Genomic DNA, 15,567 nt, shown 5'->3' with positions numbered 1-15,567 from the left:
CTGGTCTTAGAAATATATTTTTGCACAGAACATGATTAAATTTGTTTGGTAGTCTTAAACTCCAAGAACAATTAACCTAAAAATCTGCAGCACCTGGCAAGGGACTTACCCGTTCATTCAACCTGCTGACACACCAACTTGTTCGTACTGATAAGAGACTGTTTAAATGTCCTGACTGTGAGAAGTACTTTCCTCTGTTGTAAGTATAACAGAAGTACCAGGAATAGGATAAACTCAAATATCATCCTCTGATTTGAGAGCAGGAGCAGAGAGCCTGTGGTGCATTAGAAATGGTGTCTACCTGGAAATCCAGGCCTGCATTGTAACCTAAATCCCTTAAAAATCTTCAAATTTTGGTAGCAAAGGGGTTTGGAGCAGAGCATCATTATTCCTGAAGGAAGAAGAGCACTGGCATTGTGTCACGGAGGCAGTCCAAATGGCAACATTTTTGCCATCCTTGGGCAGATTCCAGGATGTGTCGTCTAGTGGTGAAAGTGCTCACCCAAATTATTTATACAAAGTTACCACTCCATGATTAATAAACATTAGCAGGGTTGGTGATTGGGATTACTAATGCAAATTAGGTAGCTGTATAATTTGTTATTAAAACAGTTCACCATTGGAGACTGCAAAAGGAAAGTCACAATTGCCTGTTTCATTTTAGGATGCATGTGTGGAAAGGTTGGTAGCAGTGAAGATGGAATAGCTCTTCCCATCAATTAATCCTGTGTGCATATAATTTACATTACATTTCATTATACATTAAATATCAACCCGTATCTTGTTTAATGGAAGCTTATGTATCAATCCAAAGGAAGAATCTCATTGAGACAAATATACACACAGTTGTGTACTATGCAGCATTGTTTATTAGCAAGATTGCGATGCCATATAGGAGCAAAGTGGAATGAGTGCGGGAAAGGCGATGACATATTTTGGCATTTATTTAGTTACAGGCTTTAGTTACACGCTTAGCCTTTGCGCAATTTGGGCTCTAATATTGCAAATGTGTTTTATGAAGAGGGGCTGAATTATGTAATAGTGGAGAAGTGATTCTCCTTCAATTTCATTGTTAGCAGGATAACTGCCTAAATTTAAATACTGATGATACTCCCTGCCCACTGGCAGCAGGCCAAGGAAGCAAATTATGGAACCTGGTAGGAAAGAACAGTAATTAAAATCAGTTATGGGTCTTTTTTATCACTGTATGTTCCTGTCCACTAAGGAATAGGTTTTAGATGGGAACATGACTAGAGCATACTATATATAATTGTGTTTTTATGCAAGGCAGCCCATCTGGTACATGTATGGGGTTTGTGCAGAGTGATGCTAAATCAGTTCATCAAGGAGGCAGATGTGAAGTAAGAAGTAGCTTTCAGAGCTGTTTCAGGCTCTAACCATTCAGTTAAAGGGACATTGGTTTCTCCTGAATCCCGAGGGACATTGTGAAGCCCTGAAGTAAATTTTAATATCTTGAGGAAGCAGAATTATCTGAATCAAAAATGAGATTAAAACTCTAAAAACATTTCCTTGTTTCCCATTTTTAACTACAATTTTCTACATTTTTTTTGATCCTTGGATCCTTTTCCACAAGGCAGTATCAAACCTGGTGACATCAGTGGGTATAGTAACATAGCTTATGCGACTGGACTAGTAAACTGGAGCTACCAAGGCAGCTGAGAAAATTAATAAATCTGAAATAAAAAGCTGTTTTAATGTAATGGTGCCCAGTAAACTGTAGAATTGTTGTAAGAACTCAGCTGGTTCACGAATATCTTTAGGGAAGGAAATCTGCTATCCTGACATTATCTGTCCTGTATGTGACTCCAGACTCTCAGCAATCTTCTGAAATGGCCTCACAAGCCACTTCAGAAATGCTGAGTTTGAGTGATGTCCACATTCCATGAATGAATAAGAAATAAAACAAAATTTGTACTTGGTTGTGAGAATCCAGAATTGATAACAAACTGGGAAATAAATGAATCAATCATTATGCGATATGACATTTTATTTCCTAACCACCCATGTATATTGGCAACATGTTTACCCAAAATACAGGGATTAGATTTTGTTGAAGAAAGTAAAAATCTGACAAAAGTTTTCTTTTTCAGGGGGATGTTTTACATCAGCATCAGGAATTTACACAGGAAACAATTCACTTACAAATTCTACAGGCTTTAATAGTTCACCTCAGGTATTGCACCTTCTTATTTTATATTTTTGTACCAACAATATTGTAAGGGTAAATTAATTAAATGCTAAATCATTACCTACGTAGCTGGAAGAAATAAACAAGAGAATAAATAAGAGAATAAATGCAGCAATATTACTATTATATATCAAACCATATTAGTTTGCTAATTCCTTGCTATTTTATGGGAATATTATTATTTGCAATGCATTTACATCCTTCCTTATTTATGGAAGGATATAAATGCATTGGAAACAGTTCAGATAAGATTTACTAAACTAATACCTGGAATGGGTAGGTTGTCTTCTGAGAAAAGGTTGGACAGGCTAGGAATGTATTCACTGGAGTTTAAAAGAGTAAGATAATTTTTTGTTGGAATATGTAAGACCCTGAGCAGTCTTGACAGGATGGATGTGGAAAGGATGATTCCCCTTTTGGGAGAATCTAGAACTAGGGGTCACTGTTTAAAAATAAGGAGTCACCCATTAAGACAAACGAGGAGAATATTTTTGAGTCTTTGGAATTCTCTTCCTTAAAAGGTGGTAGAAGCAGAGTTTTTGAATATTTTTAAGGCAGAGGTGGATAGATTCTTGATAAGAAAGGGGGTGAAAAATTATCGAGGCAGGCAGGAATGTGGAGTTGAGGTGACAATCAGATCAGCCATGATCTTATTGAATGGCGGAGCAGGCTCGAGAGGCCGAGTAGCCTACTCCTGCTCCTAATTAGTCTGTTTGTATGTTAATATAGCTCTCCAAATTAAACAGAAGTGGCAGTCTGATAAAATTGATTTTAATTGGTGCAAATGGAGCAATAATACAGTACAAGCAGCGACTGCCATATTGAAAGAGGCTTATGGAAGGAATCACCAGAATCCTGTGACATATTTTGGAGCTCCATATGTTATTTTAGGAGAGAATTAATCAGAGTTTGTACTCTGATTAATTCCACAGGCAATAGTGGAGAAGGTGCCAAGCAACAGTATGTTTGAAAGTATTTTCCTGGGGTCATGTGCAGATCAAGCACAAATCCTAATGTATTTAGAGTATCCCATGCATAATTTTTTCATATTCTTCTTCTTCTACATATCTTCAGTGTTCTACAAATATCTTTCGTTCTTCTTAATTGGATTATTTCAAACTTCAGCTGATTTCAGTCAATTTTATTGGTCCTAAACCAATTAACTCTCCAGCGCAGTGTTCCATCTTGTATGTGCAATCTTCTTCTTCAAGTAGTCTCATGAAAGCAACAAATTCACTATTTATAACGTTCTCCATAGCTTTCTTATCAGATGCTATCTACCAATTTATGATATGCACCAACTTTTGGGTATCTTCTGTACATGGCTTATGGTATTGATATAGGAGTCCTTGAAGTCTTAGTGAGGAGAAATTGATTCACATTGTACCTGTTTTCTGTGTAGGAAACAAGAACTACAAATGACCAATTTTGCTCCACTCCCCAGTAATTAGCCTCAGATGATATTCGGGTATCCTGGATGGTTGCCTTAAACATATGATAGACTCTTGGCATAAGTTAATAAGGGGCTTAATGTTCAATTATAAACACTTCCAGAAACTGAGTAGCGATTGTCAACAAATGGGTATGTTTAAAGAAATTGTATCTACATATGGAGCTATGGGGAGCAGCATAGCTCCACAGCATTTCCGAGGGTCTCTGCCAACTATTCTCCCCCTCCCTCCCTCCTCCCACAATCTACCTGAGAACTGCTACCAGCAGGTTTAGGCATCGAGGGAAGCAGCCGCGAGGGGACTCGGGCTGCATTGAATGCCTCAAATAAAAAGGTACTTTTTGGGAAATGGGTTGAAGGCAGTGGTCGTGAGGGGACTTAGGCTACTGTCAACAGCCAGAATTGGCCCGTATAGGAAATCTTCAAACTGAGAAGTTGCCAAAGAGAACAAAGGCACCTGGAACTCACGGATAATATTGAAATGAGGTCCAAGGCTCAATTGTAGCTGAACGTCTGTCCTCCAGCTTCCGGCATGAGTTGAGATTGCACCAGGATTGAACCAGCCATTCTGCATCCTAAAATAGACCTAAATGAATTTTGTAGCCCAGTGAATTATTCCAGTGAGTGTCAATTTCTCCTCACTGAGGCATTCAGACCAGAAAAATCTGTTACAATCCTTGAACATACTGTGTAAATAATTTCAACAAGGGTAGCAGTGGGGATTTTGCAAATGGCCTTAATCAACCTCAGTTAGAGAGGGGAAATAGCAGGTACGGTTCCACTTCTGATTATTATCTATTGCCCTTTATGGAAGTACCCATGTGTAGGGGTTGAGTAGGTGATTTTGCTTGGGTGTGATGGTGTTATGTATGTAGATGGGCATATGCCTCTTTAAGAGAATGGGTCAGGTGACCCGGGCCACAAGCTACACCCTGGATGGAGCTTGCTAGGTCAGTCTTGTGCTGACTGTGCTACTGTCACAACGTTGAATAAACCGTTCCTGTTTGATTTATTTGTAATTACCTCATGGTCTCTTTATAGCCCATAAACAGACGTCAAACATAATAACTGTCGATGAGGTTGAGTCACAGCCCATAGATTGCGTGTTACTGTCGGTTTTTCGGGAGAGGGGAGGAATGTCCAACATTGCCCAGATTTTGAAAACAGCGCAAATTAACGAGGTAGCGGGATAAACTTGCAGGAAACAGGCCTAGGCATCGAGGGAAGCAGCAGCGAGGGGACTCAGGCTGCATTCAACACCTCAAAAACAAAGGTATTTATCAGGAAATGGGTTTAAGGCAGTGGTCGTGAGGGAACAAGGGCCACTGTCGACAGCCAGAATAACAGAGGGAGTTCCAAACTGGGAGTACCGAGATCATTATGGGGAAGCGGTCACGAGGGAAGTTGGGCTGCATTTGATAGGAAGAGTAGTAAGAGCACAGTCGGTGAGGGATTGGCTGGCGCGAAGAGCACAAAATGAGGGAACCAGGGCTACAATTATCTACTGAAACATGAATGGTGGGAAAAATTCCCACCAGTGGGAAGAGAAAAAGGTGGACCGGTTCTGAGTGATGGGGCCATTCAATGAAGAATCTGAGAGCTAGACATTATATACGGAGCATTTTCATTCAAACTTAACGCCAATAAGGTGGATGAAGACCTCGTGGTAGCGGTCTTTCTGAGCACCAAAGGGAGTTAGACATTCAATACGCTAAAAAGTCTGATGCAGCTTGAAAAATCTGCAGAGAAAGCCCTTGCCGATTTGTGCGTGGTGTTAGGGAACCATTTTGCACACAAGCCTCTAAAGATAGCAGAACATTTCCGATTTTATAAAAGGGTACAGCTGGAAGGAGAGTCCATTGCTCAATTTGTGGCCATTTTAAAATGATTGGCTGAGCACTGCAAATTTGGTGGGGTTCTTCAAGGTACTTCACGTTACTGTTTAGTTTGTGACCTCCATAACGAAGCCATCCAATGAAAACTTTTAACGAAAAACGTTTTAGACTTCAACGTAGCCTTTGAAATAGCTACTGCAATGGAGTTGGCCACCAATGAAGCAACACAATTGGGTGTCAGTGCCTGAGTACACAAAGTAGCCGAAACACAGCAGAACGTGATGCCAACTGTAGAATGCTGCCGATGTGGCAAGTCTGGCCACAAAGAATCATCATGTTGGACTTGTAAAGCCCAATGCTGTAAATGTAAGCAGGTTGGGGCATATTGCCCGGAATTGTAGGGCACGACTTAAAGAGGAAAAGGGGAGTCGGTGAGAGACTATCCTGAAGACAAGGCAAAAGTTACATGCTGCCAGCCAGGAAGGGGACAGGGAGTCAGCCAAATCTGCGGAATTTCGGCTAAATATATTGTCAGTCCAATGAGAAGCTGATCGGTTCTGGCTCCTTCCCAAGTTAGAAAGGAAGATAATTAAAATGGAGGTGAATGTGGAGGCAGCAGTGTCACTGATTCCTGACTTATTTTACAGAGATAAAATCAAAGTACTGCTGTTGAATCCTGCCGAGATTACCGTACGTACTGACATGGAACAAGTGGTGGCATTGAAAGAATATGTACTGGTGAAGGTATAGCTAAGGGACCAGTATGCAGAGTTACCTTTGTATATAGTCAAGGGTGACTGTCCTGCTTTGTTTGGATGCTCCTGGTTACAGAAATTGAAATTAAATTGGGACGCAGTGAATAGACTGGCATACTCGAGAACGAGTTTACAAGATGCCCCAGATAAGTACAAGGATATGTTCAAGGCGCACCTTGGATGAGATGAAAGGGTCAAAATTAAAGTTCAGTTGAAGCCAGAGACTCATCCAACGAGTCTGAAGGCACGTCCAGTACTGTATGCCATCTGGCCGAAAGTGGAGGCAGAACGAGAACAGCTGGTGACCATGGAGGCATTGGAACCAGCAAATGGGCCACCACAATTGTTCCAGTTCTAAAAAGGATGGCATGGATAGAATCTGTGGGGACTTTAAGGTCACTGTCAACCCAGCACTGTGTGCTGATCAATACCCACTTCCTCTCATTGAGGACCTGTTCAGTGGATTAGCAGGATGGAAGAAATATTTGAAGATTGACCTGTCACAGGCTTATCTTCAAATGGGTGTCACAGAAGAGTCCCAACCACCCCTAATGATAGTAACTCATAGGGGACTTTTCTGCTATAAGTGTCTTCTTTGGCATCATGTCAGCGCTAGCCCTTTTCCAGAGGGCAATGGATCAAATATTGAGTGGGTTACCGGGGGCCCAGTGTTACCTGGATGATATTTTGGTGATGGGCTTCACCTAAGAGGAACATTTGAAGAGCCTAGAAAAAACCCTTGGAAGGTTGCAGGAGAATGGCCTGAAAGTAAAGAAAGAAAATGCGAATTCTTCAAAGATTCAATCGAATACCTGGGCCATGTCATTGATAGGGAAGGTCTACCATATGCATCAAAGAAAATGAATGCCATTATGAAGGCTCCTTGACCAGAAAACTTATTGCAATTACGTTCGCTTCTGGGGTTGTTAAACTATTATGGCAAGTTCATGCTAGATCTGGCAACCGTGCTAAAATCTTTACACTGGCTGTTTGGGAAAGGCCGGCCATGGAGATAGACCCGGGGTGTGAGGAGGCTTACTGGGAGGTAGAACAAGCCTTAAGGAGGTCAGAAGTGTTAACCCATTTCGACTCAAAGTTGGCTTTGCAATTAGCCTACGATGCCCCACCTTATGGTATTGGCACTGTATTGTCTAATGGAGAGGAAAGACCCATTGCCTTTGCATCAAGTTCTTTGACGAAAACAGAGGAAAACTATGTCCAGGTCAAAAAGGAAGGATTAAGTATCGTGTTTGGGGTGAAAAAATATCACTTTTCCCATACGGCCGGCATTTCGTGCTGCTAACCAATCACAGACACCTCACCACCATTTTCAGGCCACGTACTGGGATACCAACTATGGCGGCAGCATGCTTACAAAGATGGGCACTACTTCTATCAGCACATTCCTACAACTTACGATATCGACAATTGGAGAAGCATGGCAACACAGATGCGCTTTCAAGGCTGCCTCTCCCTGGATGAATGGATGTTCTGGATTCCAAGTTGAAAATCATATATTTTTGTTAAGAAGATAAGTACTGGTGTCTGCAGCCCAGGCGCAGAATGCTATCTATAATGACCCAGTCTTAAGTCAAGTCATAGATTTCGTCCTGAGAGGGAGGACCGGCCATAGAAATCAGCCAGATTTAAGTCCCTACCTGTCCAGGAGGTGAGAGTTGTCCTTGTCGGACGGATGTGTATTGTGGGGTATGGGAGTTGTCATTCCTCCCGTATTAAGAGGAAAGATGCTGGAACAAGAGTACCAAGGGCACCTGGGCATGGTGCGAATGAAGGAGATAGCCAGGAGCTATTTTTGGTGACTGAGCGTAGACTCCCAAATCAAGGAGAAGGCAGGTTCTTGTGAATCATGCATGATAGTGCAAAAGGCGCCATCGTTGTCAGCCCTTCACCCACAGCAATGGCCTGAAGCTTCTTGGCAAAGGATCCATGTAGACTTCGCAGATCCTGTGAAAGGACAAATGCTACTTGTCGTGGTCGATGCCCATTCCAAGTGACCAAAAGTGCAAATCTTGAATGATTCACAAGAACCTGCCTTCTCCTTGATCTGGGAGTCTACACTCAGTCACCAAAAATAGCTCCTGGCTATCTCCTTCATTTGCACCATGCCCAGGTGCCCTTGGTGCTCTTGTTCCAGCATCTTTCCTCTTAATATGGGAGGAATGACAACTCCCAGTACACCACAATACTTGTTGCAGTCCAAGGATGAGCTGGTCTGGAGGAGGCACATGGATCAGCAGGTCACTGCATCTTATCAACGGAGGGAAGTTCTCCAAGATCCAGAAGTGGATCAGACAGAACCAGAGGAAGCAATCGAGCAAAGTGTTCCTGAGGCAGGGTTAGCTTTACCTGAGAAGGAGATGTTGGCAATGCAAATAGGAGACAAAGAGCAATCTCGAGAGGCAGCTATAAATGTGCGACAAGAACTTCTGGGAGTTTGGGAAATGACACCCGAAAAGGCTCCAGAGGCAAGGAGCCATTCATCCAGGAATTGTCATCCCCCAGAAAGACTGATTATGTCAATGTAGACATTAATTGGAATGTGTGCGTGTGCACGCACATATGTATGTAGTTGAGCATATGGCCCTTTAAGAGAGTGGGTCAGGTGACCCCGGGCTCAAGCTGCACAGTGGGTGGAACTTGCAAGGTTAATCTTGTGTTGACTCTGCCACTGTTATTTTGATTTGATTTGATTTATTATTGTCACATAACATAGAGTGAAAAGTATTATTGCTTGCACGCTACACAGACAAAGCATACCGTTCATAGAGAAGGAAACGAGAGAGTGCAGAATGGAGTGTTATAGTCATAGCTAGGGTGTAGAGAAAGATCAACTTAATGCAAGGTTAGTCCATTCAAAAGTCTGACAGCAGCAGGGAAGAAGCTGTTATTGAATCGGTTGGTACGTGACTTCAGATTTTTGTATCTTTTTCCCGACGGAAGAAGGTGGAAGAGAAAACCTTCGTCAAGGCAGCGGGAAGTGTAGACAGAGTCAATGGATGGGAGGCTGGTTTGTGTGATGGATTAGGCTACATTCATGACCTTTTGTAGTTCCTTGCGGTCTTGGGCAGAGCAGGAGCCATACCAAACTGTGATACAACCAGAAAGAATGATTTCTATGGTGCATCTGTAAAAGTTGGTGAGAGTCGCAGCTGACATGCCAAATTTCCTTAGTCTTCTGAGAAAGTAGAGGCATTGGTGGGCTTTCTTAACTATAATGTTGGCATGGGAGGACCAGGACAGGTTGTTGGTGATCTGGACACCTAAAAACTTGAAGCTCTCGATTCTTTCTACTTCGTCCCCGTTGATGTAGACAGGGGCATGTTCTCCTTTACACTTGCTGAAGTCGATGACAATCTCCTTCATTTTATTGACATTGAGGGAGAGATTATTGTTGCCACACCAGTTCACCAGATTCTCTATCTCATTCCTGTACTCTGTCTCATCATTGTTTGAGATCCGACCCACTGCGGTGGTGTCGTAAGCAAACTTGAAAATCGAGTTGGAGAGAAATTTGGCCACACAGTCATAGGTGTATAAGGAGTATAGTAGGGGGCTGAGAACAGAGCCTTGTGGGGCACCGGTGTTGAGGATGATTGTGGAGGAGGTGTTGTTGCCTATCCTCATTAATTGTGGTTTGTGAGTTAGGAAATTCCAACCGCAGAGGGAGGTGCCGAGGCTCAGGCCACGAAGTTTGGAGATGGATTTCTTGGGAATAATAGTGTTGAAGGCTGAGCTATAGTCAATAAATAGGAGTCTGACATAGATGTCCTTGTTATCTAGGTGTTCCAGGGTTGAGTGGAGGGCCAGGGAAATGGCGTCTGCTGTGGACCTGTTGTAGCGGTACGCAAACTGTAGTGGATCCAGGTAGTCCGGGAGGCTGGAATTGATTTGTGCCATGACTAACCTTTCGAAGCACTTCATAATGATGGATGTCAGAGCCACCGGCTAATAGTCATTAAGGCACGCTTCTTGGTTTTTCTTATGTACCGGGATGATGGTCGTCTTCTTGAAGCAGATAGGGATCTCAGATTATTGTAAAGAGAGGTTGAAGATCTCTGCAAATACCCCCACCAGCTGATCCGCGCAGGATCTGAGTGTTCGTCCGGGTACCCCATCCGGGCCATTCGCTTTCCATGGGTTGACCCTGTTATGATGCTGAATAAGCCATTCCTGTTTGATTTACTTCTACTTACCTCATGGTCTCTTTATACCCATAAGTAGACTTCAAACATAACAGATGGCTCCCATGGAATAGCTCTCTAGTATTTACTGCCAAGGCTCATACATGAATAGTGACAAAATGGGAAAGTTAGAGGAGGGTGTTTTTAAAAAAGGTACTGTTACATCTAAGTACATTCTTAATTTTAGGGGGTAACTGTGTAATATGATGTACAGAAGTTGCAGAGCAGAAAGATTCCAGTTTTAGTCCTGAACTATGCAGAGTTAGCTGATCTAAGCCAGGACAGTGATGAGCCAGCATAATGTTCCCCGTTTTCCTGGACTTGGAAGCGAGAATATCATCCAAGATGTCTGCACTTGAAAACTATATAATTACTCTTGCTACATATTGCCACAATGTCTGTTTTGGGTGTGTGATCTTTGGGTGAGAACAAGATCAGGCTCAGATCTGAAAATTCAACACTAGATTTGGGTGCATAACCATAGTTGTAGCCAGAGAATCACCTTCAATAGTTTCTCTTCCTGCTCCTGCAGTTACCTCTGGAGATCCCCAGCAATCTACGCTTGGCCCCATCCTATTTCTCATCTAGTTGTTGCCCCTTGGCTACATCATCTGAAAGCACAACATTAGATTCCTCATGTATACTAATGACATCCAGCTCTACCTCACTGCCATTACATCTGACCCTCTTACAGTCTTTAATGTCAGACTGTTTGTCTGACATCCAATTCTGGATGAGCAGATATTTCCTGCAATTAAATTTTGAGAAGACCAAAGTCATTGCCCCACTGCAAATTCTATACCTCTCCCTGGCAATTGTCTGAAACTAAAGCAAACCGTTCATAAACTTGGTATCATATTTGACCCCAAGTTGTGCACCGTGCACCTGATATTCAAAGGAGGTCACTGAAGGAGGCCTTCCCAACAAGGGTTTGAGCAGGGATCATTCCAGGCTTCCATCTTGCTCATGAACTCTTCCTATCTGAGGCCAAGTGGGAAATGGCTCTTAAGTGATCATTAATTGCCAACATAAGGACCTCAATTGGGGTAAGGGTGGGTTGGCTAGCTGGCCAAGGCCTCTCTCATCCCACCATAAAGTTGCAGAGAGATCAGAGTGGGCAGGATGGTGGTGGGAATGCCACCTGGGGAATTTTACAGGCTCTCCCACATCTGCAAACCTGCCAGTGGGGGACCATAAATTCTACCCCATGTCTTTGTTACCTATATACTTGACAAGTTAAGTGGTCACCTGGCTGGCCTTCCATATGCTACCCTCCAGTGTGTGCTCCGCTGCCCGTGGCCTCCCCACACCAAGTGCTGTTCATCCATCTTCCCTGTGCTCCTTGACCTATATTCACTCCTGATCTGGCAATTTCACAAATTTTAAAATTTCCATCCTTGTTTTCAAATCCCTCCTCTCCGTATCTCTGCATTTTCCTCTCATCTCACAACCCTGCAAGATATCTTCAAATTCTGGTTCTTGACACAAGCCCTATTTTAGTTCTTCCATCATAGCGCTGCTGCCTCACAGTGCCAGGGACCCATGTTCAATTCTGTCCTTGGGTGACTGTGTGGAGTTTGCACATTCTCCCTGTGTCTGCATGGGTTTCATCTTGGTGCTCCAGTTTCCTGCCACAATCCAAAGATGTGCCGGTTAGGTGGATTGGCCATGCTATATTGCCCCTTAGTGTCCCAAGATCTGTAGGTTAGGGGGATTAGGAGGGTAAATATGTGGGGTTCCGGGGATAGGGCCTGGGTAAGATATTCTGTCAGAGTCGGTGCAGACTTGATGGGCCAAATGGCCTCCTTCTGCACTGTGATTCTGTGATCATTGGCAGCTTTTCTTTTAGCTGCCTGGGCCCCAAACTCTGGAACTCAATCCCAAAACTTTACCTCCTTTCTACCTTCCTGATTTTTAAAATGCTCCTTAAATCCCAACTCTTTGACCATCTGTCTCAATATCTCCTATGTGCCTCAATGTAATTTGTTTGATCATACTCCTGCAAAGCACCTTGACACTTTTACTGTGTAAAAGGTGCTATATAAAAGTATGCTGTTTTTGTTTAATCTTGTGTAAAGAAGAATCACTCTCTTTCGAACTGTAGAGAAGAAATTGGAGTACAATATCTGCACAAATGTCAAAATACAGTGCTTTGAGCAACCATATATATTACACCTGCCAAAATACAATAATTCTCAAGTAACAAGCTGTTCAGTTGCTCAATATGTAAATTGGTTCTGAAGACAAACTTCTAGTTATAACAATACCTTTTAAAATGTAATGAAAATATTGGTGTAAGTATATATTTGGAAAGTTTCAGCATATATTTAAAAAAGAGATTTGTATAAAATCAAAATTAAGTGTGAACAATAATTAAGCAATGCAAAACAGTAATTCCAAACTGAGTTCCTCGAAGAAGGGTAGGTTGTAAGGCAATGCAAGCTTCATAATGCAGCTTTTGACATCACAGCATGCCATGATTCTGGCTCTTATGTGATATTTAGTAACTGCCATTCAATCCCCACACTTGTCAATCAGCAGAAATCCGGGAGGCTACTATGTGTATCACTTTGGTTCTGCACACAGATCATCCTGCCCTTCCATCATTCCACATTGATTCAAATTGTCAGTGTTATACTAGTTTGCCATTTACTGCACAAATGCTACACTGTCAGGCACAGTTAAACAACACCATCAAGCTATCCTCACAACTCTTAACTCTTTGAGCAACTACAATGAGAGCAAAGCTGTTAAAAGTCAATAAGCTTGCATACCCATCCACTTGGTTCCAGAATAATAGGTAAATGGGATATTGACCTGGATTTTGCATTCAGCGGCAAATATAGGAATTAGAAACAGAAATAGGCAATTCAGCCTTTCGAGCTTGCTCCGCCATTCAATCAGATCATGGCTGATCTCTTTCTGGTCTCAAATCCACCTCTATATCTGTTCCCCATATCCCTTTAACCCGTTTTTATCAGAAATATATCCATCTCCTTCTTGAAACCATTTAATGATTCAGACTCCACCGCATTATGGGGCAGCAAGTTTCACAAATTCACCATCTTCTGCGAGAAGTACTTCCTTTTCATCTCCGTTTTAAATCTACCGCCTCTCAACCTATACCTGTGACCTTTTGCTTTTGATTGCCCCAAAGGGGAAACATTGGGTCTACTTTTACTCCATCAATCCCTTTTACTATTGTTTACACCTCGATCAGATCCTCTCTCATCCTTCTAAACTCCAGTGAGTATAAGCCCAAACTGTTCAAACTCTCCTCATATGTCAACCCTTTCATCCATGGAATCAATCTGGTGAACCTCCTCTGAATTGCCTCCAATGTCAGTACATCCTTCCTCAAATAAGGAATGGCATGATCATTCAATGGACTGACATTGACCCTCTTTTCTTAGGCTTTTGGATGGTGACTTGTTATGTGTACCTGTGCTGTCTGGGGGGAGGAAAAGCAACTGCAAGACTCTTCAACTGATAAGATTAAAGAAACCTCACTGAGACACTAGAGTCTAACCAGGAAGTATAAACCAGGAAATGTAAACAAAATATAAATCTCTAATGTTCTTGTTCTGATAGGAAACAAATGGCTTTCCATCAATGCCACTTCTTTAGTATAATAGCCTCAACATCATTGGCCATAAACTGAAACATGTTTGGCAAGTAGAAAGTTCAGCTATCCATCATCAGATATGACCTAAAGTACCTCAGGTTGTACATATCTCTTGCCACTGTCAAATTTTTCTTTTAATCTCAAATCACCCAGGAAAGCATGAACAACTACAAACTCTTCTACTCCGCTACAAACTGTCTCCTCTGACTACCTGCCTCTGCACCATCCATCCTATGCATTACTTTTAGACAGCTCTGATACAGAACTGAAACAAACACGATGGAGTAGAGACCCTCATTAAGTGCTGCACCATTCATTCTTATGGCAGCTCTTTCTCCTGGTTCCACTCTTACTTGACATGCATTCTACATTCCAGTGATTTTTCTTTCTTTGCAGGATAATTACTTTTGTGTTCTGTAAGAAGCCATTCTTGAGCCCCTTCTCTTAAGTAGCATCCTGCCCTCACCAATGTATCAACATTAGCTCAGTATTAGTGATCTCACCTTTCAAATCCCCCTCTAGAGTCTTGGGGCCAGATTTTCAATTGCTTGTAAGGTTGGAATTGGGTACGGATACAACTGTGTTCCCAGAGGACATCTCTGGATCCCAGTGCCCCTGGGACATTGGGATTTTCAAATGGAAGATGGAAGGCATGGAACATATCCAATTAATAGCCCATTAAGCTTGTTGAGGAGCTTGTTAACAGGCTGGGAAGGGCAAGGACAGCATTTTCAATTGTGAGTTCAGCAAACTTGAACAATTTGGTGCACATTAGTGCACAACTGTCTGATTCATTGCAGGGAGAACTGTAAGTTTCATAGAATCCCTACAGTGCAGAAAGAGGCCATTGGACCTATCGAACCTGCACCAACAAAAATCCTACCCAGGCCCTATCCCCATAGCCCCATGTATTTACCTTGCTAATCTTCCTGACATAAAGGGGCAATTTTGCATGGCCAATCAATCTAACCCGTAAATCTTTGGACTGTGGGAGGAAACAGGAGCGCCCATAGGAAACCCACGCAGACACGGGGAGAATGTGCAAACTCGACACAGACAATCACTTGAGGCCAGAATTGATCCTGGGTCCCTGGTGCTGTGAGGCAGCAATGCTAACCACTGTGCCACTCGTTTTGAACAATTTAATCTGTCTGTTCATGGAGGATCTTGCGCCGGGTCATACACATTACCGTTATTGGGCTGCATGGCCACTTTCCTGTGCTTTAACACTGCTGGCCCTCCAAGCAACAGCTTGCTCTCTTCAGTAAGGCAGTGGTAGGCTCCATTATGGCTACTGTCTCCACCTTTGTCACTGGTGCACTGAAGGCAGCTCCTGCCTTCTAGAGACACTCAGTGCCACAATTGAGATTTGAGCTTGCTTTCTGTCCAATTAGGATTTCAAAGACACAGTGGCAATGCAATGTCAGGACCCAGAAATTATCTGGGCGCAGGTTCCTAACCCCTCTTTGAAAATCTAGCCCTTGAATACAA

At 42.6% G+C, this 15,567-nt stretch overlaps 1 protein-coding gene across 7 annotated transcripts in view; it reads left to right on the top strand.

The window, feature by feature from the left end:
- eya1 (EYA transcriptional coactivator and phosphatase 1) overlaps positions 1-15,567 on the top strand; it is a 183,954-nt gene that overhangs the window by 50,486 nt on the left and 117,901 nt on the right. For 5 of the 7 annotated variants that reach the window (XM_078217104.1, XM_078217102.1, XM_078217101.1 and 2 more), the window contains one exon: positions 2,112-2,194. In XM_078217104.1, coding sequence (XP_078073230.1) covers positions 2,112-2,194 — 83 coding nt within the window. The remainder of the gene's footprint in view (positions 1-2,111; positions 2,195-15,567) is intronic. The other 2 variants (XM_078217107.1, XM_078217106.1) reach the window with 1 other exon arrangement.

Source organism: Mustelus asterias, chromosome 7 (genome assembly GCF_964213995.1).
Source record: "Mustelus asterias chromosome 7, sMusAst1.hap1.1, whole genome shotgun sequence".
Lineage (NCBI taxonomy): Eukaryota > Metazoa > Chordata > Chondrichthyes > Carcharhiniformes > Triakidae > Mustelus > Mustelus asterias.
The sequence above is the reverse complement of the archived record's forward strand: the minus strand, read 5'-3'. Positions and strand labels throughout refer to the sequence as shown.